The sequence below is a fragment of the Odontomachus brunneus genome, unplaced genomic scaffold (assembly GCF_010583005.1).
Source record: "Odontomachus brunneus isolate Ranch 3 - 2012 unplaced genomic scaffold, Obru_v1 Obru_scaffold_076, whole genome shotgun sequence".
Taxonomy (NCBI): domain Eukaryota; kingdom Metazoa; phylum Arthropoda; class Insecta; order Hymenoptera; family Formicidae; genus Odontomachus; species Odontomachus brunneus.
Window position 1 is genome coordinate 122,095 of NW_022639526.1, and position 25,809 is coordinate 147,903.

General features: G+C 47.0%; 1 protein-coding gene across 4 annotated transcripts in view; it reads right to left on the reverse strand.

The window, feature by feature from the left end:
- Positions 1 to 25,809, reverse strand: part of LOC116847323 (homeobox protein onecut-like) — a 125,288-nt gene that overhangs the window by 82,158 nt on the left and 17,321 nt on the right. For 2 of the 4 annotated variants that reach the window (XM_032822206.1, XM_032822208.1), the window contains exon 2: positions 22,884 to 22,991. The exons of the other annotated variants lie outside the window; for them this stretch is intronic. In XM_032822206.1, the coding sequence (XP_032678097.1) occupies positions 22,884 to 22,991 (108 nt within the window). The remainder of the gene's footprint in view (positions 1 to 22,883; positions 22,992 to 25,809) is intronic. 4 annotated transcript variants of the gene reach the window in all.

Sequence of the window (25,809 nt, forward strand, 5' to 3'; positions counted from 1 at the left end):
GGGGGGGGGGGAGGGAGAGGGGAGGGCGAAAGGAATAAGAAAGAAGGGATTGAATGCTGTAAAATAACATGTTGACATCGCACGCGATTTGGAGAGTACAAAATTGATGAGTAAGTAACGCAACGGCGTGTTTACGGGCGTGTCTCGTCGGTTGGGGTCACGTGGTCCCGGGACCACGATAATATAAGTACGTGCAAAACTGCCGAGCGATCATAACAGTCCTTGACGCGGCGGTAAACAAGATCGGGAGACGTCGCGCGCATGATTCTTCTCGATTCTCTCGAAACGGTGGAATCGTTACGGTGCTTGCGCGCGGATCATTTGGAGCGATAGAGCGGCGCTTTGAGATCTCGAGGGTGACTATCGCTTTCCGTCTCCAAGTCCCAAAGACAGATACATCATCTCGAGCCTCCCTCTTCTCGATATGTTCACGTGTCTTCGCGCGACTAATCGGAAAACTTGCTTTTTGTTTCAGATCCGACGAAGCACGCCGCCGCGAGTTCGCAGAGGCGGCAGTTCCAGTGGATGCGGTTTCGGGGACCGGAGGGTCCGGTTCGGGAATCGGCTCGAAGGTAATTTCACGAATTTTCCATTTATCCCTTTGCGTTCGAGGACGCGATCGTCCAAGTGGAAATGATCGCAACGATCGCAAAGGGCTCACACGCTTGTATCCACGCAATTTTCCCCACCAAGTCGTTACCTTAAATCGTATCTAATCGGCAATATTATATTTTTCTGCTTCAGATCTGCAGCAGAATGCGGCTGATCCTGAGCAACCGATTTTAGGTGAGTCAAAGTCACGAGGGTTCACGGTGGTGGGTTTCTTTGGTGATTGGGATTTGTACGAAATATCAGTGCGATTTACTCTTAGTAGATTGTCGCACACTGAGAGAAAGAAATTGTCAATACTATTACAAAGTCAATTAATTTATCAGTGATATTTTTCTTTGTTCTGACAAAAGCTAGTAATAATAATATGCCAATAAGGTTATACCACCTGTTAGGCTGCAAAAACAAATTTTCCAATTCTAATCAATTCACTACACAATTACACAAGTTACAATCATATCGGACACTTTTCTCTCAGTGGCTTTGTATATATATGTTTGTGCCGTTGATTGAAATACATTGCTTGAAACAATCAAGGGATTATATCTCTTGAAATATAAACTCTTGTTTACCAGAGATATTTGTTAATTTATTACATTTTATTCGAGAGACAATATTTTCTGATGGATTTACTCATTCAATGCAATCCCCCAACTGTTCCAAGCGATGTAAAAAACACATGAAAATTGCGCCTCAATATGGCGCGTCAGAATCGCGTTTCAGCGCCACAAGAGGGCGCATCAGAATTACATCTGAGAATAGCGCCTCATATCTCAGAATTGCGCTAAATTATGCGAATTCGCGACTGTTAGGTTTGTGCACGCGGAAAATTTAGCAATCTTCGCGACCACTAATTCCAGAAAATTTTCATAGATGTCGCTGGTACATCATTCCTCCCTCGTTAAATTCAGTATATATTTTTACTGCTGTTAGAATTCGTGCGAAAGAAGATCTCCGTATCTCGACAAACGTACAATCGTCCGCAAAACGAAATGTTTTCTTTTTTTCGAACTCAATGTTGTCGAACGCGGCGCGATTTGTTGACACGCGACTCGCGAGCGTGTTCCTGAAGCGTCGAAATAAATCGCATTTTCCGTCGATTCGCGAAATCTCGTCGAATACCTTCGCGATTGCAGCGGGATGAACGAAGCACAATTTACGTGCGACAACTCTGGACTCGAAAACCTGCACTTGGATGAGGCTGGACGCCGCGGGACGTCAACATTTGTGAGTGTACAATCAGTATGCTCACAGAGCATCATTTTATATAACGCATAACGCATACTGTGAGAAAAAGTCTAAAAGATGAACAATTTTATTCGGTGTATATTAATAACATATCTGCTCAAATTTAAATTCCTTCATTTGAAACAAACAATTTCGAGTAGAAACAATTACTCTCGTGAAAAGCTGAGCTCTTTTGAGAAAATTTATATTTCCATCTTGATTTGAAAAGTGTATTTCATATTGCACTCTCAGAAAGAGAAACATGACGATGGCAACCATACAGCTGACAACTATAGTCTATTAACTAAGAACTAAGTTTTCTATATATAGAAATTGTGTACAGTTTAAGAAACTTATGTGTATAGTTTAAGAATTTCTGTAGTTGTTGCAACAGAAGCTTTAATTACTACAAATGTCACACTAAATCGTAGACATTAATTCCACGGTTTATGCAAAACTCGCACAATTGTCGCACATCTGTACTTTACCACATGTCTTTTCTTCTAAGTGTCTTTTCCTCTAAGTATGGTATAAGTTATCGAGTACAAATGACACGTTTGCCACTACTACTCACACCGAATAAATATTTCGTACTTCGCAGATATTTTTCTCTCAGCGGTGCAGTAGACGTAAATCGCATTGATCGTCGATGAGAGACTCATCGCGAGTGTGAGATGCATTTTAGCGTATGAGAGATTATTGAAGGGGGGATTTAAGGATCAATAGCGTGCGTTTCGAGTAATAATGAATGATTCATGACATCCATAAATGACTTGCCACAATGGTGGATCAGCGTTGAAAGCACGTTGTGCGCTTCTTACGAGCTCTCCATTAACACATACACGCGCGGAATTAAATATGAAAAGATTTCACCGTATGCACTTGCGCCCACCTTTCTCCGTTTCTCTGTCTACCTGCCTCCGCGCGTCCACCTCCCCGCCTCCCACGCCCCGCCGAGTTAACAGTGAAAAATAACCCGCCGAACGGCGGACCGCGGCGGCGAATTTCCGATATTAATGAGATTACGTAAGTCTCTTATCCAACGTAAAATTATTAAGAGTGTCCCGATTATGTAAGCGCCGTAACGCGCGGCGCGGGATTATCGCGTTTTAATACGAGCTTAAGCGCGCCCGTACCAAACGCTCGGCGATGCTACATCTATTTTTTATTCCTTTTTTTTCCCTTCATCTCCTCCTTCTCCTCTCCCCCCTCCCGCGCCCCGGCCAAACGCGCGCGCGCTACACATTTCCGACAAATATTTCGCGGATCGGGACGTGGGACGTTAATAATTGGTCAGCGATCGAAATTCGATTTTCGCGCACAAATCGCACGATTTGTCCATTAAATTCACGGCGCTCAGGGTGCCCCGTTTTGGTGGCCGGCCGACGACGTCGACGTGCGGCGCGAGGATGCTGGCGGCGAGAAGCAGCACCGGTTGCGGCCTGGGCGAAAACTGGGGTGAGGGAGGAGAGTGAACGAGGTGTTGGAGAAAGCAAGGGAGGAAGGGGAGGGGGAAGAGCGGCGGCGCGAGGAAGGGGAGGGCGGAGGGGAGGAACGAAGGGGATAACTTCGTCTCGCGTTTTGCCGCCTGCGAATGCGCCGATACTTATTGTGCAATCCGCGAGTGCTTCCGTAGACTTAAAGTGCACCGACGATTTCCACTTTGCAAAGCAATGCATCCGCGAGCGCGGGCGACCAACCAATCGATAAGCCGCCACTTCGCGATAAGACGAGGTACGGCCCGGCCGACGCGGGCTTGCGGGTAGTCGCTTGCGGGGAACTACCGGGTGACCCAAGAAGCTCGCGATAGTTTGGAGGAACTTATTTGTTCCTCCTGGGTGGAGTAATTCCACGGCGTTCGGCCGAAGAGAGGGGGGGACTTTGGAGAGCGGCCGGGAAATTTCGGGGCGAGATCTGTACGGAGACCGGCGGGAAAAGGTACCGCTCGATTAATCCGACATGAATCTTGATCATCGCGGTTCTTATCGATCGAGAGGCTGAACGGCGAGTCTCGAGAATCAAATGTATTGGGGTGTACAGTGCACTGAGAGAAAAGACTGGTAACTATAACAAACTGCATTTAGTTACAGAAATTCATTGAATCCTTAGTAACTAATACTAAATATGATAATAATTACCAAATATTTAATAGATCGGGAATATGACGTAATTGCATTCACAGTAACATCAGTTAAATAATTTAGTAATAGTTACTTAATGTTAAATATTTAATATGAAATATATTACAGTTATGAACAGATATTTGATAAATGTTATGAAATCGTTATATCCCATATAATAAAAAATTCAGTAGGTACGAGTTCTATTTTGTTACCAATATAAGTATGTTTTGTTGCAGCACAACGAAAAATTCATTCATTTGCAGCTATTACATCGTTTCAATATCTATTATTACAGATAGTTGGTTGAACCTATCAAAAATTTTGTAACTATTACAAAATCGCTTATTTTGCTCAACTATTCAATAAGTTTTATTTACCAAATATATTCTGGAAGCAAATAAATTTTACTTCTGTCAAATAAATAATTTATTTTACAGAACTAAATTAATTAATAAGTATTGCCATAGCTTTGGCCCGCTATATTTACGTCTATCATTTAGTAATAGTAACCAAATTTTGATAATATTTACTAAATTCTTCTCTCAGTGTAGGTAAACTCGCGTTTTCCAGATAAAAGACGAAACGATTGTATCTTTGTGCCGTTGTGACTCTACGAAGCAATGTACGCGTCGTTTTGATTGGTCATCTTGCACGTACTGAGGAAAAACTATTTAATGCATTCGCAGCTATAATCGCATTGAAGAATGATTACTATAGATTATGCAATCGAGAAAATCTTTTTTTTTATTAAATTGTACTGTAACATTAGTGATAACCTTGTATGCGTATTATTACTATCGTTTTAGTATTGAGGCAAGCAAAGAAGTATGGTTGAGACTGGAAAACAACTATACAGAGAGAACGATTTGGTTGAATCAAATAAATACTTATTTAAAATAGTCCAAACGAATTTTTTGATTGATCGAACAAAATTTTGTTTGACGCAACAAAAATATTTATTTGCGGTTTAGTTCTAAAGAAATATTTTTGTTGTGTCAATCAAATAATATGTTTGGACTACTCCAAAGAAACATTTATTTGATTCAATAAATCATTCTCTCTGTATATAATTTTAGTTAGATGAACTATTTTTTTCTCCGTCTATATTGTCTTACAACGGCATGAAAATATAATCATTACATTTTGCCTGAAAAATCCGAAATGACTAACTCGATGGAAGTGATATCGTAGAAATATTTATTAGAAATTCGAGCAGCTGAGGAATGAAAGAGGGACAGAAAAGTCTAAGAAAGCTCGATATTCCTCAAAGTGAAGGCTCCTCGGGATTTAAGGGCTTTATCACGGCAGACTTTCGGATTCCCGTAGTCTTAAGGAACCGAGGGATGCGAAATTAAAAAGATTGAAGGACTCAGCAGCTTCTAACTCAAGCGAATTTCGTGTCACGTGTTTGGGAATCTCGGAAACTCCCTTTCTTTCTCGCGCATCCTCAGCAGCATCCCCGCGAGTCGCGAGCACTTTTGGCGCGGCCTGTAGAGGCGACTCGCCCGTAGCGAAATTCGCGATACATAGACGCGATTTTATAAGCCTAAAGCATATTCCTGTAGCAAGGAGGACGAGCCACTAGAGGACTAAGAGGATTCTCCCCGAAAAAAAAGCAGAATAGCGAATGGACGTGTAGTGATGGGGGATAAGGGAGGAGGGGGAGGAGGAGGAGGAGAAAAAGTGGGGATAGGGACAGAGCAAGGAGTTGCGGGGGACGATGCCCGAGTAGTGAGCGACAAGAGCCTTTCTTCCTTTGCCGTGGCATTTTCCATAAGTGGATCGTTACGTCGATCCGCCGAGCTATATCGAAAGAGGAAAAACGAAGATTCAAAGAAGAATCGATGCGGGCCGCTCGCGGAGGAGAGACAGGCGGACAGAGAGAAAGAGACGGAGGGGGGAGCGAAGTGGAGAGAGAGAGAGAGAGAGAGAGAGAGAAAAAAAAGGGAGAGGAATAACTCCTAATAAAAATACGCGACAAGGGAGCGCGCCGCGGATATACGGGGAGAGACTGAAATAATACACTATCCTTCTTCGCTGCGTCGAGACGCACTTCGCGTGGGAACAGTTTAGGCCGCGATCTATCCGAAACAACATCTCACGTGCAAAGGAAGAGGGGAAAGTTGGCCGGCCGGGACAAAAAAATATTCGCGAGATGTAATTAAGACTCGCATTAATAGTCGTTACTTGATAGTCTCAGGCGAGATAGTAGGATTTGAATTTGGAGTTGGACGCGCCGAGAAAATATAGCTGAAAATTCTATTTGCGGGATAAAAAATTTATTCACAGGAAGAAACTTTATTTCACACAAATGGACTTTGCATCCCACAAGTGAATTTTCAAGTATTTCTTTCTCAGTGTGTGAGTGTGTCAGCTGAATCGCGATTACAGGTGTAACGCCGCATGTATTATATGATTCAAACAAAACACTCAGATCCAAATTCAGATCTAAGTATCTCGTGAAGGGCGCACTGAGAAAAAAAATACTTGAAAATTCGCTTGTGGATAGAAATTGGTTTTTCGTATAAATAAACTTTATCTCACAGAAATGGACATCTCGCAAATAAGTATTCAAGTATTTTTTCCTCAGCGCAAGTTTCAAGTAACGATTGTTAGCGAGAGTCTTGACCAATCATTTCTTTGGGGAAATTTCGTTAATTTCGTTCGATTTCGCGGCCCAAAAATGTCGTCAGACGAAAATACCTTCCGAGATAACACTACATCGGATCGGAAACAACCTGCGCTTGAGAGGCGCGTCGAATCAAGCTCGCGAATCTCACAGACGAGATCTCGGCCCCGCGTTCCCTCATTGCAGCCTTCTTACTCCTTTCCCTGCCCCACCTGATGCTCGTGGCCGCCGTGAAGTATTTTTACGTGCGGCCTTGAGCGCAAGAATTACCCTCCAACTTGGATTCTGACGACCACGCGCGCGGCTCCTGCTCGTTCGCTATGGAATCCCCCTAGTTCAGGGTTGAGATTCAGGGTTGAGACTCAAGAGTGCACGAGTTCGTCCCGGAGCTTCCCCGCGGTTTCCGGCGAAGATTTCGAGTTCCTCGGCCGTTTCTGGGCGAGTCCGCGTGTGAGAGACTCGTCTCGGAGATTCGTCGGAGTTCATTCCTTCGTCCTTGGCGAACGAGCGTCGACAGGTGGCGGCGGGGTGGGGGGGCAATTAATTGTCACAAATTAACGGCTCGTTCCCGGTCTCGTGTGCGTTCACGCGCTAAATTAATCGCGGCTTGTCGCGACACTCATCGAATATCGGCCCCGTCGAACCCGGCTCGAAACGAGGCGACGCACGCGCGTATCGCAGGATCGGCGTACCGGGATTGCCGATGATCCAGGACACGCGATACGCAAGCCACCCTCCTCGCCACCCCCTTGGTGATAGCTCGGATTTCGTCGATACGGAAACGCGCGTCCGTTCGGGTTGCACAACTCTCCCCCGCCTGAGTATCGCGGAGAATTGAGAGAGTTGAAAGGGGCGCGGAGGAGAGGGAGGGAGGAAGAGAGGGGGTTGGCGGGGCACCCGGCCGATGATTCATGAGGTCGTCATCGCGTGACCGAGTGACACGCTCGCGCACAACTTGCCGCTTCGTAAGGAAGCGGCAGCTCACTCCTTACCCCCTCTCTCTCCCTTCTCTTCTCTTCCTTTCCTTTCCTGCTCCGCGGAATCGCGTTCCTTTTGTCTCACGAATTAGCAAACGTGATTCATCGCCGCGGTGAGACGCGGGTATACCGGGTGTTTACAAACGAATACTGAAACTGCGAGGGATTGACTGTCATTCTCAGAGTGAGAGGAACAAAGTTGCGATATTCAGGACAAAAGTTGTTTATTTTTTCAGACTGAAAAGTCAGCTAACCTCGTTGAGTTTCATATTTAGGAAGAGAAACGTCACTTTTCATTTTAAACTTTTAACTGCCTGAGTGTGGTATACTTGAGAAAATATTAAGCACCTTTTTCTTAAATTATTGTCCTTTTTTTGCTCATAGCGAATACAAATGAAAGTTTGATATATCTTGTATTCCATTTTTCAAAGTCCTCTTAAAAAAAATAGCAATAAAGAAATAAGTAATCTAGAACTTATTTAGAAAAATACACTCCGCGGGACAATTTAAAATCATCACTGAAGAAGTTGAATCTTTAAAGGTTGAAATTAAATTTTTAAAGAAAGTCGAGAGTTATTAATTTGGAGAATCCGAAAGTTCCCGAAATCGCGAGATGTCCGAGGGATTCAAAATGCCGGGGTCGAGTATTCAATAATTCGGGACGCACACGGAAGATGCGCGCCTAGTAGAATTCTAGAATCCCTATTGAAACGTCCAAAAGTTCTCGGACGTCGCGGGGGCGCGAGGAAGCGGGGGGGCGATCGAGCGCGCGACCACCCCCATTCCCGCCGTCCCTCCTCCCCCTCTTCCTGTTGCCTCACCGCGAGCAGCGACGCATAAATTACGGGAGTAGGTGACAATAGCTCGAAGCAAAAATCTCTTCCTCGGAGGAGGAACCGCTGCCTCGAGGCGGAAACGAGGGAGAGAGTTTAAGTCGCGGGCTGGGAACGGGAACGCGGGTGTACATCCCCCTCGTGGTGCATACACACACGCACGTATCGCGCGCGTATAGACACGTATATGGATACACACAGCTGCGCGCGCGCGCACACACGTACGTGTTTCCAAGCGCGATAGACGGTGCAATGTACTGCGTCACGTCAGTCGGCAGCGCATTATAACGTCGGCTTGCAATCTAACGGCGACGACGACGATGCCGTAGTCGCTCCTCTCTCGCTCTCGGCTGTACTCGTGTAACACGGCCAGCCAGGGCCAGCGCCTTTGTAACGGCGCTGGTGGCACCGTGCTGCATGTAACGAGTTTCCAATAATGGCTCAGCTGCGTACCGCCATTGGCCACGGGTTCGGCTAAACTATATAGCAAGAGAGTGAGAGAAAGAGAGAGAGAGAGAGAGAGAGAGAGAGAGAGAGAGAGAGAGAGAGGTGGAGTTTGGGAGAGCGAGAGAGAGTCGCGACAGCGACTGCAACGAGTCCGTGATGTGGAAAGAGGAAGAGGGTGAATCTCTCACCCCGACCGACCAACTCCATCCCCCAGCCACAGTTTTCCGTTTTCTCTCTTTCTCTCTCTCTCCCTCCTCCTTTCTGTCTCTTTCTCTCTCTTTCTTTCTTTCGCTACCTGTCCTTCTCTTTCTGTCTATCTGCTCGCTTAACCCCTGATACCGCGACTTTATTTCGCGAACAAGCTACTTCGAGAGTCTAGTGCCTTCCATTCCTCGACATGTTTCATTTCTCCGGCTGAGAGAGAGCAATTTTGCCGAGCGTGCCGAGGATATTTTCCTTCCTTTCCACCGTCTCCCCCCTCCTCCCCCTCGCTCTTTCTTTCCTTTCCTTTCATTCTTTAATACCAGCCACGCATATTTTCTTCTCTTTGTGTAGGCGCAGAAATAATTAGGAGCGGTGTAGCAATTTTCGGGATATACCAATTTTTGTCCGTCAGAGATTCGACGGGGATGAAACTTGTGCGCGTCTTCACGTGCGAGAATTGCACGTGAAGGCTCGCAGTGTGCGTTAAGCTGTCTCAAAGTGCACGTGCGTGAAATTGTTTCAAAGTGCTCTCGCGCACAGCGAGACCGTCGAAATGCCAAAGTCTGCTGAGTAGATATCGACCTCTAAAGATTTGACGCCGAAGACCGAAACGAACAGGTGGCATATATTTCAGCGAATTCAGCCACGGTGAAAGGTTATTTCACTTTTATCACTTACGCGCCACTTTGCATGTCCCGGCGCGTACGTCATGGATTTCCATTCTACTCCACACATTTTTCTGCATATCATTTCGATCTAGTCGTTGCGGGGCAGCGAAGCGCAGCGCGCATGAGCCGCGCGAAATTGTCACTTCGACGGCGCGTGAGAATTAATCCCGGTCATTAAGATGCACGCCGATTCGCGCCCAAATTGAAATAATCGCAGCTGCATGCGTTGCGCGCGCGGGCGCGCCCGCGCGCACGTCGTTAAATCGTTTAATTTATTTAACAAAATAGCACAGTTTGCAATAACACGCGCGATTTTCGACCTGGCGTCCGTCTGTCCGCCCGCCCGCTCGCCCACCCTCGTTTGCGCGGCATATATTGCCTTTTTTTTATTTCGGCAATAATTACATTCTGCACTTGATTGACTTTGCCGGCAATCATTGAAATTCCATTTTCCGCCGCGCGCAACGTTCGTAAAAATCGTCGACTCGACTAATTACCTCCACCAGCGGCCGTGTAAACAAAGCTAATACGCGGCGCCGTTCACGCCGATATTTTCGCGAGTTTTTCCGACCGGGATTCATATCGGGTTAAAAATAATTCGCCGGGGCTCCCGCGGCCCCGCGTGTGTCCTTGCAGGCGCGGTGCGTCGACGCGCTCGCTCGAGCACGCGTCCGAAATACTACAGTCGGCTGCAATTTCGACGCGCGCGCGAAGGATCGACCGGCGAAGATTTATTCTGGAATTTTGCGACCCCCGTGCATCAAGTATCGATCTTTCTCCCGTCGCCGCCGCCACCACCACCACCATCGCCACCTCCGCCTCCGACGCTGCCGCGCGGTTTTCCGTCTCGCGCTCTCGTCGTTGACGAGAATTATTAATCAGCCACGTTCGGCTCGCGCTCGCGCGCACACCGGAGCTTCGTCAAGCTCTTATTCCGTGTTTAAAAACGCACGTCAAGCGGCTCGGATGTGTCGTTCCTTCACGGACTCGCGTGTTCTGCGCGCTTGAGATAGATAGATGCTTTATTTACAAAGTAGTCATTTACAAATAAAATGAGGATTCCGTTAAAATATGTTTGTTGGAAAAGCAATAATTAATAAGGAAGAAAGAAAACAAAAGATATATAGAGATTGTATAGAACCAGAAATAAAAACTTTGTAACATAATGATAAATTTAATCAATAAACGCCTATGAGGACTTTCCAAAAGTTTCCCTTGAAATAAAATCATACACGGAGAAAAATAATTTGCTAGCTCAACAAATTTTCTGCTGATCTAGCAAAATCTTTTCGTTATTATATGGACAGCAAAACGATTTGCTAAGAATATTAATCACTATTTGCTGGATATAATTTGCTGAATCTACAAATTATCTTGCTATAAGAATCATGATGATTGATTCATGATGATTGAATCATGATGGATTTATATAAGCAGCTGCATATAATTATATATTTTGCTCGGATAGCAAATAAATTTGCTAAAAATACATTATTTTGCATCGATAACAAATTAACGTGATTCTTAGGACAAATACACTCAACAAATTTTTCTTATCCTGGCAACGAAACTACTTCTGCTCTGATAACGAATAATTTGTAAAATTATTAGCAACGACGATTTTGCTAAAAGAGCAAAATTATTTTTCTCTATGTAGAGATCAGTCTTGAAAGTATCGATCGACCCTGCTGATTTCGACTTCTCAGGAATACTATTCCAGAATCTCGTAGCAGTGTCATGAGAGAGGGAGAGAGAGAGAGAGAGAGAGAGAGAGAGAGAGAGACGGATTAAAACGTCACGCTCGATTCAGCGGTTTCTATCAAATTACCGGGCCCGGTAGTCGAGTCGCTCGCGAAATCACATCGCCGCGTGCAACGCGGCGTTGCATTCGCCCACCGAACACCTCCTGGAATCATGCACCGGCGATTCCGATCGCGCGAATGCCGCGGCATTGAGCTACGCGTGAAGAGCCTCCTTTTCAAAAAAATTGTGTGTAACCGTACACGCAAATATTGCCACTATTATCCCCTTATTCAATATGGGAACAGGCGAGGCGCCGAGAGTGACCACGACAACTCGTCTCGAGGCTAACGATCTTTTTTCTCCCAGTTTAGGGCTCACAAAGAAAATCAACGATAACGCATAACGATGACGTGAAGAAGTGCGCGCGAGAGGGGGCTTGTGGAATGCCGGCGAGACGTATCGCCGTTTGGATAATCGAGCGTGGAAAAGTTTCCCGGAGTCGTCCCTTAATATTCGCGCGATATTCCGCGATCGCGCGCGTCCCCCTTCGCGCCCCTCGCTGAGCCGAATCGGAAGACGGTAGACCGGGGGCATTAGTTTATCGTTGATGTCGGCGGGAATGCATCCCCGGCCGCCCATCATCCATTCTCGTCGATTTTCTTCGACGGCGGCTGTCGGCGCGTGTGTATAGCGGGCGCGGGCGCAGGCACAGCAAACGTCTCCGGCGCCGTCGCGAGATACCGGCGATTTTTCACTCGTGTCCCACTAAACAAATGCGCTGGAAGTGTGCCGGTGATCATCGAGCAGCGCCTGTACGGCGGCGACGACCGTAACGCGAATTCTGCGATCAGCTTTAAAGAGCGCGGCGAAGCTCCGCCGAGCGAGCGGAACGCGCGGAAGGACCCGGACTCGACCGCTTCTCCTCGCGCGTGCATCACGCGAGTTCTCTGCGAGTTCTTCTTGAATTTTCAAACTCCCCCGCGAATCCCCGTCGACGGCCACGTCGTCAATTACTTCGCTGTGTGCAATTGTACACAGAGAAGTACACGAAAAGTGAGATTATTTATCCGATTGGTACTGACAACATATTCGTTCGAATCTAAATTCTTTTGTTTGAATAGAGCGAACAATCGCCTTGGTGAGAGGTTTCAGGAAAATATGTGGAAGACATTTTTTTCTCAATGTAAAAATAAAGTAATCATCCATATTACTGTACACTAGGATTCATTAATGCTTTTACACTTCCGGTATCTGGAGAATTGGACTTTTCCGATCTGGCGCATCTTTAAGTAAGCGTGAATCGTGACTGTTAGTTACTGAAAGAACCGATTAACTACTAATAGTCACGATTCACGCTTACTGAGAAACGATGCGCCAGATCGAAAAAGTCCAATTCTCTAGATACCGGAAGTGTAAAGGCATTAATGAATCCTAGTTATCCTTTGTATTTAAGGAAGCCGTACAAATACGTTTTTAAACAGAACAATATTTTTATTAAGTTTAATATTTTAACTTAATAAAAACAACAATACTTTTTCTACTTATTTGTGCTAGTTTTTTTACATGGCTTATTTAAGTAGAAGAGGCACACTAATAGAAACAGGCACAATAATATGGATAATTACTCTGTATATACACTAAGAAAGAGATGCGTGAAAATTTACTTGCGCACGGAGAAAATTAATTTTGCTCTTTTAGCAAAATCGTCGTTGCTACTGCATTTTCGTAGTGACATCAAAAAAATTTAGTTGACGTAACTAATTTTACAAATTATTCGTTATTAGACTAGAAGTAGTTTTGTTGCCAGGATAGAAGAAATTTGTTGAGTGTATTTGTCCTAAGAATCATTTGCTATTGATGCTAAATAATGTAACTTCAGCAAATTTATTTGCTATCGGAGCAAAATTGTAATTGCTTATATAAATCCATCGTGGTTCTTATAGCAAAATAATTTGTAAATTATATCTAGTAAATAATGATTAGTATTCTTAGCAAATCTTTTTGCTGTCTATATAATTAACGAAAAGATTATGCTAGACCAGCAAAAAATTTACTGAGCCAGCACATTATTTTTTTTCGTGCGTGATATAAAGTATCGTAGCAAAGTTTGTTTTATAAAAATGAACTTTGTATCCCGCAGATAAATTTTCAAATATCTTTTTCTCAAAGTCTCTTTTTCTGTATTAATACAAGTAAAATATGTCATCAGTACCCACATCGAACAAGTATTTCTCCGTCAGAGAATTTTTTTCTCTCAGGATGGTAGTGAGTATCGAAAATCTTTTCCTCAGCGTACGAGAGTAAATGTTTTTATTTCACACGTGCCATGTGTGCGCGCAATCAACAGATACAAGTGTCTTCGCCTCATCACCCTTCATTCATTATTATATTTTTTTCTGAGTCACATGTTGCATGTTTACATATTTTTTTGCATCCAGCTTGTGAAACTAAAGCCCGTGAATCTTTCCCCTTGAATAAAGTGATCTGACGCGATGAAAAAATTGCGCAAAGCGTGAGGAGATCGCGCGATCAGGCGGTGCCCGCCATCCCGCGACGAAAGTAACGCATTACGTTTATTGTATTTACGTTATTAGGTGTCGAGAGAGCGGTTAAATATTGATTCAACCCCGTTCCCGGCCGCGCGCGCGACAACGACGACGACCACGACCACGACGACGTCGACGACGATCGATCGCACGACGCATTTACGTCGACATAATACAAGTGTCGGGCGACTAATTGCGAATGGATGACGAAGAAGAAGTTGGCGCGGCGAAGTCGCGCGGCTAGTTAAACGTATCCGCTTTATCCGATACGAAGTCCGACCGCGTTACGGCGACGTCTTAACAGTTTCCGATCGGCTAGAGCGAGCCGCGGCCACCCCTTGCCGCCCCCATCGTCGTCCTTGCCGTCGGGAATGTCGAGGGAAACACACTGGAGCGAGGGAGGCGGAGGGTCGTCGTGGGCGTTGCGCGCGGAGGAGACTTTCCACGATTTTAAAGCGGCGACAAGCACGTCAGCCACCGCAGCCAGCCCCTCCGCGCGGGTGGAGGGAACGGAGAGCCTCGTTATCGAAAAATTGATCTGATTAAGCGCCACCGATGCGACTGTCCGTTCCCCAAAACTTCTCGCCGGACACCTCCCGAGTTTCCCACGCGGACTCGTGTGTAGACGGCGGAATACATGTTTCACATTTCCACCCCCGTCGTGTTTAACCCTTACCAGCGCGGCCCGGCACTCCAACTTGTCGGGAGTCCTCTCTCTGTCTTCTCGATTTTCTCGTCTCGAGCATCCACTCGGGAAGTCGCGTTTGCACACGCCGAATCGCAATTGTACCGATGAGGGCGCACCGCTCGCGTTGCTCTCCTCGAGCAGGAGGAGGAGAAAAAGTTCGACGCCGAGAACTCGACTGTATAACGATAAAAAATATAAAGAAACTAGAAACTTTGACCTCTTCATCGTGCTCATCTAAAATTACTGCGCGATTTCCTGCTGCCTTTCTCCGGGGCGGTTTTTTCTTCAAGTAAGCGTGATCCAGATCTCTCTTCATTGCTATTTTTCTTGAAGAATTTTGAAAAATGCACTGCAAAACATGTCTAATTTGTACCTGCTGTTAGTTAAAAGAGAGCGCAGTGGTTCCAGCGAGTCAAAAAGAATATTCTCTACACGAAACTTTCCTCTTGCCAGACGCGTCACTTGAGGGGTTAATCAATCGATCGCCGCTGAACCGCACATCTTCGACGGCGCGACGCGGCCGTCATTTCTTTTCGCGGGGGCGAGTGATGCTTGCCGAATCGGTTTAAATCCCCCGGACGGGACGGAACGCCGCGGCGGCGGGACGGCGGGGTGGCGGCGGCGCGGGGGTTAATGCGGGAAGTGCATTACACGGGCGCGGGCGTGCGCCTGACAAGGCGAATAGAGAGAGCGCCAAATTACGGCGGAATCTTTAAACGGCGCTGCGGAGATCAAAGGGCGCCGCTAGGGTAGCAATTAGTTTCATTAGTAACGAAGTAATTAGCTCCACGGATATGCTTAGGCGCCTTGCAGCGTCTGCCCATTCCCATCGAAAACAGAGAGGGCCGGGGGGCGAGGGGAGGGAGAGCTTATAAAGACTCGCGCCAAATCGCGCCCGCAGGGCGGCCGGATTTTATCCCAGTAGGCGAAATAAAGGATTGCCAATCCCCCGCCCACCCCCTCGCCCCTTCCTCGTTTCGTCGCGAAGGAAGACTGTGTCCTTGCGACCTCCCGTGAGCCTCCGGAAGAGCCTCGAGGACGTTAGCAACGGTGAACGGGCGCATTAGATGACCTTTGACGAATTTTTCGGATCCTCGCGCACAGAAATCAACTTTCAGCGCAAAGAGATTTTCAAGTGTCGTTCTGTTCAGTGCATGGTACATTTTGCCGACAACACAGCAAGTATCTTGGCGACATTATACGTTAGCTCGTGAAATATAAACATATATGGAAAGATAACGGATTACTGCGGCCGCGCGGTTCACTAAATTTTTCTTTCAACTTTCACCATAGAATTCTCTTCCCGCAGCTCATTCGGCACAAAGAAAAGTCAATTATCGCGGGGCGTCACGGCGATGCCTCGTTCTGCGGAAACGGTAGTTCTCTTTGGAGTCTCTTTTTCAAGTAATTGCGAAATTCCGGAAGATTTTGCGCGACAACATTATCGCTGACAACGAACGGCGAAGTCTGATCGGTCCGGCGAACGGACGGAAAAATAAGGGCTGGGAAAATGAGAAAGGGTGAGAGCGGGAGGGGGAGAGGAAGCCGTCCGGCGCGCATCGCGCCCTTTCATGCATAAATCAGACAACATGGCAGGAACGGCGGGTGTACGCTCTCGCTCGCGTACACGGCCCGTCGAAGTAGCATCAGCTGAGAAGAAAGGTAATCTCTCGCTTCTTCGGCGACTCATTGAAATTCTACGCTAAATTTCAATCCTCCGCGCCGAACAAAAGCGCCCGCGCAGCCGTCCCTTTTCACGTCACCCTTGTTTCATCTCTCGTCGAAGCCCTTCAACAACGTTGCCGGACAATAAATACCTGAGCAGCGCCGCGGCGCCCGAGAGAGGCGTCGAGGAGGCGCACGAAAATCATCTGAAAATAAGCAAGCCCCGCGCATACATGAGGAGACGTAGGGGCGGGGGAGGGGTTGGAAGCAAAGAGAAGAACGCGCATGTGCACGTGCAGCTTCTTGGAAAAAGAAAAGAAAACGAGAGTTTCCATTCCATACGCGTTACCCTCGTGGAGGAATGATATCCTCCGTGTATCGGCGCGTAAGATAATTGTGAAGTCGTGTTATTATTTTAATATTTCGTCATTCCCATAAGTAATTATAAATCATTCCGATTTTACGTATTTTTAGATACAAAGTAATACGTCACGTATTTTTAAATACAGAGCAATACGTATCCGAAATTGCGCCATGTGTCCAGAGAGAATGTCGTTCCAGAGATAACGCGATTGCACGTAAAAATGATTGCTTTCGCAATTATAGCGATGCGCAGGTCGTGCAATTATCATCAATGTGCGCACATTGCTCGTGCCGTGTATTTGTACTTTGGCCGATAAGTTTAACACCGGTTCACCTAGTAGCCGGCAATCGTGTCGCGCGAGCGCGTTAAAGAAGCGAAGATCTCGGGGAGAAAAACTTTGGACGCGCGAGCGAAATAAAGCGGCGTGTGCGCCAGAAGGTGCTTTCAAGGACCGCGGCGCTGCGAAGAGGGGCAAGTAAGCTCACGGGCGCTGAAAGTCTAACGTGCCGGCCGCTTTCCCCAAGTTTAATTAGGTGCGCCCTATGTATCCAGCTATCCGTGTATACAAACCGATACCATGGCGCATTCGGTATTGGCGAGGGAGGAGACGTTAGGGATGCACCGTGAAGGGAAGGGGTGCAGACGAGGGCAGGCTTAAAAGGACTTTGGGGAGACGTGGAGAGAGGACGGAGAGAGAGAGAGAGAGAGAGAGAGAACGCAACGAGCAGGCACACAGGGTGTCCCAGAATTATCCTGCGCGTTTCCCACAGTTGCAAAAACTCGAGTGTCGCGTCAAGCTGGAAATTTCGATTGGTCTCCGATGAGATTTACCGCGCCGAGGCCGCGGTAGTTATTCAAGAGACGCTCCGAGCACTTAGTTCTGAAAATGGCGACTGAAGCAATGTGGATTTAAGGATGCAAAAACGCAGAAATGCGAAATTTTGAAGGGAGGGCCAAGGATGGATGGTGTGAAATTTAAATGGAATTTTATGCAACACCGTCATATATATTTGATGTTAACTGTGAAGCGTAGGTGTGCTTCGAATCCGTAGCTTTTAATATATCACAGAAATAAGAGAGCGCGACAGATAAGAGAAAAAGAAAGAGAATGCACGCTCGACGAGAGTGTACTTTCGCGTCGGTTTTGGAAATTAAGAGTCGCGTGTGTTGATTACAAGTTCCCCGATTTCTCGAGGCAGTGGAACGTACAAAAATGTACGTGGAAATTCGCGCTCGCCCGCCCGCCCGCTCGCGAAACCTCGTTAAAACTTGGACGTCATTCCCGTCAAATCGATAAACTTTGGGGCTTCGCGCACTCTCGAACTCTCGAATCCTCGAACTCCCGCGTTATACTTGCAATATACCGGCGAGGGATCTATCCGTCATTCAAACATTTAAAAGGACCCGGCGGATGAATTTAGACATTCAAGTCGCGAGTTTATTCAAGACTCCGCGAGGATCGCCGACGTTTCCGGATAGAGAGGGCATACACACGTGCCCTCTCCCTCCCTCTCCGGTCCCGGGCGTGTGTGCTTCGTCGAAGGGATGGCGGCAGGAAGGGAGGAAGAGGAGATGAGGATCGCGGAAATGGACCGTTGCTTGGAGCTCGAGACCTACGTCTGAGATCTCTCTCTCTCTCTCTCTCTCTCTCTTGTGGAGTCTCGGAGCACCGACAATCGAGAAAAGGGGGAGGACAGTCGACGACAACGGCGGGGGTGGAAGGGGGTGGGAAAGGGCCCGCGACTTTTGTACACGTCGGATTGAAATTTAGCGTGGGATTTCAATGAGCAGCCCAAGTAGCGAGATTACCTCCGCCGACTGATACTTTCGCGACGTATTCGCGTTCGCGACTTCCACGACGCATCGATCCCTCCCCTTTCTCAATGCTCTTCCCTTCTCTCTCAATCTCTCCTATTTTCCTCCATCCATCCTATCCCCTCCTCTTTGTCCTTTTTCGAGTTTTCAGCAGCGTCTCCGTTATCACACGGAATGGCCGCGTCCAATCAGCGCGAGTCCTGCGGGGTCTCTGTGTTGTTTCGCAAACTTTCGATCGGAACTCGCGCGCGCGCTTTCGATTCGCCGCGAGTGCCTTCGCGAAACAGGCTCTCCCCGCGAGCAATAACATCCAGAACGGCAGGGCCAAAGTTTCATGTCGATTTTGGGAATCGGTTCCCGGCCAAGTCGACGTTTCACTCGCGAAAGTCGAAGGCATGTGACGCGTACAATTAGCCCGGCTCCCTTGCCTTTCGAGTTTTCCTTTTCTTGCCAGAATGTGATTCGGGGGGAACTGATAATTCTCGTGGGAGCTAAGATTCAGGAACTCGTCTCAATGTTTATTTCAGAAGCTCTGTCAGCTTGCGCGGTTGAGGCAGAAAGGAACGACAGTCGCGCGAATGTGACCTCAGCGACAGATCATTTTTATATTCACCACGGAGTGCGCTTCTGGGCTACGAATTCTCTCTCTCTCTTTCTCTTTCTCTGTTTCTATCATATAGACATACAGTCTTTCTCCCTGCACATACCCTCTGATTAGTCAAATGAATGAAAATATTGGTCGAAGCGAAACGTCGCGTGCGGATGCGCGCGCGCGAGGCGCATATCGAATCGGCTCCGCAAATACGTCGCGATAGAGTCGCGATGGATCGCTTTAAAAATCCATCGGGAAGTCGCGTCCCATTAATTCGCGGGCGAGATCCGATCTTTCTGAAATCTATTTAAAATTCCCGTATGCCGCTCGCTCGCTCGCTCGCTCGCGGGATTCCTCCACGAGAACCGATCGAAATAGCGCGCGTCGACGTCGAGTTAGGAGCCGCGCATTATTCACGATCCATCGGAACGGATCGTATCAATATATGGCATGGGGGACGATTAATTAATTCGATTGCGCCAGATAAGACGCCAACTATCCTTCCCCGCTTATTTAATCACTTCGACCCGCCGCCCCCGCTTCTTCGTGTGTCGCGTGTGTGTTTGTCGGGACGTCTCCATTTCGGCGGCGAATTGGTCATCTTCCTCTGTCGGGGCTGTTTCTTACGAACGAGGGGGAGGATAAGGGGAGGATGCGCGCAAAGTGCTCGGCCGAGAAGACCGCAAAGAGGATAAAAGAATGACGAATTAACCGCGGATGATGAACGTCGCGTTATCGACGGGCTTACGACTTCGTTCGCGACGACGTTGTAAGTCGGATATGATAATTAATTCAAGCGCGAAATACGCTTCTCGTCCGAGTTAATTAATTGAATGTCCCCAGCTACGCGACTTGGCGCGAGGAAGTCGCCGCTGGTAAATTTAAGATGCTTTCAGTCTCCCACCGCGGTGTTCTTTCTTGGTACACCTGTGTGTGTATGTGTGTGAACCGCGAGAGAGCTCGTCGGAAGTGCGCGCGGTGCGGTATTCTCGCCTCTTGAATCGTACATGAAATCACTTATTCCGCAAACACGCTTATAAGCGGTAACGCCGTTAAGTTGAACGATCGAGAAACGCGAATCGACATTCGAATTGACGGAATCTATCAATCTAACCCGACACGCGGCGCATCAAGAGAGAGAGAGAGAGAGAGAGAGAGAGAGAGATAGAGAGAGAGAAAGAGAGAGAGGGAGAGAGAGAGAGAGCTCTTTAAAGTCCCATGAAACAGCTGCCGTCATTATTAATTTCGCGCGGTTCAATGACGGAAATTCGTGACCTGATTTGTGTCGCCTGGGAATTATTCAGAAACCTTATTATTCCCTCGTGGCTTTTCCCCGCAAGATTCTCTGAAACGCGAAAAACTCTGTCGCGTACCTCTCTCATCGCGGTAAAAGCTTATTGTTTTCGACCAAGCTTCTCGTGATAGATTCGGGATGCGCGCGATTCTCTTTCGTCTTTCGCGATTAAGGGAGTGCTAAAGTCGATGACGAACTCGAACAATGTCGGCAACGCAGAGACGATCGTCACTGACACAATCATGCTATCCTTTTTCTTGTTCATGTAGAACTTACGTAAATGTGTGGTGCTTTGTTTCGCGATATTCAGCGAAAAACCACGCACATGCGTAGAAATCTTTCTGCAATTTTTTTCCGGCAGTCTTAAGGGGATGCTGGAGTCGATGACAAACTCGAACAATGTCAATAATGCAGAGACGATCGTCATTAACATAATCATGCTATCCTTTTCGTATTTCTTGTATATACAGAACTTATATGAGTGTAAGTTGCTTTGTTTTCTTATATTCAATCTAGGAAAACCTAGCTATATATGTGTAGAAATCTTTCTGCAAACTTTTTCGATATTCTTAAGCTTCCAAATATAGATGCAAAGGTAGAGCAATGTTCCTCAAAATTTTTCTGTTTGGAGCATCCACACTTTCGGTATGTACAAGCTGCGGAACTTTTGGATTAGGCAAATATTACGCTGATAGCTTGAGATTTTATATTTCAAATTTTTTCTTCGTTTTCGTCACATATCGAGCAATACTTCTATTTATTTTTGCATATTTCTACGCAAACTACCTATTTATTTCTACGTATTTATTTCTACGTATTTTCATTACACGGAAAAAAATAATTTGCTGCAGCAACAAACTAATTTGCTATATATGGACAATTAAATATAATTCGCTGTGTTAGCTACTTTTTTTTACAGCAGGAACCTATTTTCTTGCTATGATAACAGGGAAGTCTGCTCCTACAACAAGAAAAGTAGCTAACGTAGCGAATTTGCTATATATGGACAACTAAACATAATTTATTTTAGCTACTTCTTTTGTTGCAGGAACAGATTTTCTTATTATCAAGAAAATTGTTAGCAAGAAAATTGGCTCCTGCAGCAAAGAAGAAGTGACTAATACGGCAAATTATGTTAGTTGTCCATATGTAGCAGATCTTTTTTTTCCGTGTACGTAAAAACATTTGTAATTCTGTGTAATCAATACGTAAACTTTGCAGAAAAATGTCAATATTCTGTCGGTAAAGTTTTCAGCTTCAACATCCCTTTAAGTCTCTGAATTCAAATACGAAACAATACAGCAATGTTCTTGAAAAATTGTCTGTTTGAAGCATTCGCACTTTTATGCACAAGCTACACAAATAACTTTTGGAGTGGGCAAATATTACTCTGACAGCTGACAGCTTGAGATTTTACATAAAACAGTTTTTTTCTCGTTTTCCTTACGTATCGAGCAATGCTCCTATTTATTTTTGAGCGTACCTTCATTATGTAAGAGCATTTGCAATTCTGTACAACCAATATGACGTAAACTTTGCGGATCAAAATGTCAGTATTCTATCAATAAGATTTTCAGCTTCAACATCCCCTTAACCGCGACGAGCCAGGAGAGCCAGCGCGATTTTCACTGATCATCACCGGACAATTAGTTGAACGAAGTTAAAACTACTCTAGCTTTTTAGCTTTATAGATTTATAGCGTAACTATCGAATTTTATAGTTTGTAGCTTAATTATACATACAAATTGCAGCTTCAACCGATCTTGCAGTTTATTCATTTTACGTAATTTTACTTTAAAGTTAGAATAGATGACAAGAGTAACACTCGGTCTCGTATAAATAATAAAATAGTTTGAAAAAGGAGAAGAATCTGCACATGCTGAATCACGGCGCTCGTCAATGGCGAATGTCCAAGGATCGCGCGGAAAGTCTCCGCGACGAAATTTTCCTCCGTGACGCTCGAAAAGCGCGGCTTCTCGGCTCGTACGGTTAATTGCGCGGTTCGATCGGCACACCGAATCGCGTGTTCGCGGCCCCCTGCGAGGATAATAACGGCGATAAGTGAGAGTCGACGACAGTGGTGGAGAAATGAGAGAGGAATGATTGCGAGGACCGGCGCGGGCCTGTTAATCCGACGTGGGCGAACGTTGATTCCTCGAGAGTCGTCCTCGCCGTCGAAGGCGGAGGCTCGTTTCCGTCCGTCTGTCAGTCCGTAGTCCGTACGTCCGTACGATCGATCGTGAACGCGAGCTCTGGCTGCCTCGAGCTAGCGTCCGGGGGTGTAGCGTTGCGTAGCGAGTAACAAGTCAGGTGGGAAGAGCAAGAGAAAGCGCGGCGAAAAAGACGCGGGAAAAGCGCGCGAGGACTCGAAAGGGGCTCTCTCCGCGAATCGCGAAACGCGCGAGAGCGAGAGGCGCGTGCGCCTAGTTACTATTTTATAATGATGAATTTCATATTACCATAGGAGTTGTGAAACTGTTGGTGGTGCGAGTCGATCCCGGTTCCTGGGTGGTGGATATCCAGCATTGCGTCCGGCTCGCCTCCGCTCTCAGAGCAGTTGCTCAGGGCTAAAACCAAACCGATAGACACACACCTTGCGTTTACACTTCTCATCAGTCTTAATTGGTATCATCGCACCGCTTACAAAGCCCGTTTTTCTCTATTTTTTTTTGTTTCTTTTGATAATTTCTTTCTCGGTTTGTCCAGTCTGGCTTTATCCGTCCCTCCCTCCCTTCCGTCGCATCCGCTCCTTTCCTCGCTCGCTCGCTCGAATCGAGCGATTCGCCGATCATTAATTAAGCGCTAAGGAAATCGTCTTTTTTTCTTGTTCTTCCTCTCTCTTCCTTTCTTTTTCTCTCTTTCTCTCTTTCTCTGTCTATTTCTCATTCTCTCTTTCTCTCTCTGTCTCCTTCTTGTCATGAAACTTGGGCCTCTGAGAGTCCGACGCTCGAAAAGCCGAAAGTTCGCGAATCTAAATGCAAAAAGAGACGCGGGACCACCGGAGACCGCTCTCGCTCTTTCGCCATGGGATGCGAGGATTTAATTTAACGAGCCGCGAATCGAGACGTCCGCGAGTGTGGAGGCGCGAGGTCCTCGATGATTCGGAGATTTATGGGTCTCGAGAGTCTTCGCGTGGAGTCTCGTGAGACTCGGGAGGTGCCAAAAGTCCGCGAATCGCACGGGACTCCGGATGATTCTCGCGAATTTTTCGATTAAAAATGACCTGGTGTGATTTCCCGTTATTTCCTCTTCTGCGCTTTTCGCCCTCTCTCCCTCTGTTGTTTCTTTTTTCTTTGCGAGCCAGGAAAGGAACGGTGCAGAAGTAATTCGCGATTGCCGACGCGATCGGGGAAGGCGACTGTTATTCGGGTGAAAAATTCGCGGCGACCATCGCGGCGACGGAAGTCGTTTCCGGAAGTGTGAAAACTCTCCGCGCTCTATTTCGTTAAGATTGAACCCACGTGTGCATTCTTCTCCTCCTTTTGCACTCTTTTCTCTCCCTTTTCTTTCTCCCCCCTTCTTTTTTTTTCGCTCAACGAAACAGAAACGGCAAGATCACAAAACGGAAAAGCAGACATCAAGAAAGAAATCATACAACATAAAACGGGGCGTCACACATTATAAGACTTAAGGCTTTCACGTATAACTTATGGTTAAACTAAAGTAACTAAAATGTAACCAACCCGCGGCGGTATCTTTGCCGAGCCGATAGATCATCCCCGCTGACACGTCGGCGGAGAAGTCAGGAATATCGGATGAGATGGAAATTTGAGACACCGCGGGAGGATCTGTTCTTTGTGCCATTAATGTCGTGCCGTTAAAATCGATCGTCAAAGATACCACCACGTCGCACTCCACGAATGCCACAAGCGCTCGAGAGCGTCCCAAAAAAATATCCGTCGGGAAGCAAGAGGACGGGGGAGAGGGAAAGGGGGAGGGGGGCGGGGTGACACGGGATGCGGGACGTGATGCGGGATCGTAGGACGTTGTCCCTGACATGAAAACAGAAAACAGAAAAAGCTGGGGCGCGGGAGGGGGTGCGGGGAGGAGAAAAAAAAACCAGCCAAATCCAGCGTTCAATCGCAGCGAAATATACGGGGTGCGCGAGGAGGGTTCGTTCCCGTGCGCGCCTACAGTCCGTCTTTCTGCAGAGAGGAGCATGTCTCGCGCGGGAGAGGGGGTGGGAAAATTTTGTCAAAGTGGCAAAATATATCTCGGCTTCTCTCACTCTCTGTTTTTCTGAATTCGCTCTTTGCCCCCTTCCACAGAAATTAACGTCACAATTCGAGAGATTTTTTTCTGTATTTTTTCTGTCGAATTAAAAATTCTCACTTCTCAGATTCTTTTAACCCTTTGTCGCATGGTGTCCTGTGCACGAGATGCGTTTCTCCTCGCAGTGTTCCCGTATTTTCACGTATTTCGCAATTGGTTCGTGCAACATATTTGACACGTTATGTCCCTAAAATTAATACGTGAGCAACACAAGTATGCGATGGTTTTACCGCGAAATACATTCGACAGAGAAACTCAGCGAGAAAAGGGTGCAAAAATGCAACGAAGGGTTAATGTCTCTGTTCTTCTTACTACCCCGTCGCGCGCGATTCGTCTCTCTTCCTTTCTATTCCAATTAACCCGACCAATTGTACACCTTTCCATGGAAGAGTCGGAGAGAGCTCGCATGCTCCTTCTGCGACCGGCGCTTACGCGAACGGGAACGCGATCGTCTCGCAGCCCCCGGTGGCGCTCTTCCTCTCGCGGCCGGCTTTTCGATCATGAGAAAACGAGACCAGAGAGGCGGCGAGGCCTCGTGCTTGTCCTTCGTGGTGCGTTTGTCTATCCGTTTGGTTAGATCGAGACCGATGCGAGCGGCGCATTTGCATTTTCTGCCAACGAACATGGGGGGGGGGGACACACACCGTCCCGGTAGACTCGGGATCGGCTCGGGTCGGATCGCACTTCCCTCTACTTTCTCCTTCTCCTCTTTCTATCACTCTTTTTGTGCCGAAACCCTCAGAGCTGCTCGGTATCTTCCGTGTTGACGTTCCGACGTCGACGACGATCGCATCTTCGGGCGACGACAAAGGGGGCTCGTTGTGCAGATGTACATGAGTGTACAACAGGGCGAGGCCAGGGGGCGAGGGGCGGGTAGGTGGAAGGGAGGGCGCGGAAAGGCACGAGGAAACGGCCACGTGGATATCAGAGACTCGAGGCGGGGGCACGGATCGCGGGATGACGAGCCTGTCATGGTCTCGAGCTTCGGAAGACAGCGTGAATCGTCGGTCGTGTCGCGGAAGCCCGACCGGCGGGAACTTCGCGGGGAACGATGATGAACGGGGCCGTCCAGAGGGAGACCGGGGAGAATGAGCGCGGCTGAATGAAAGGGTT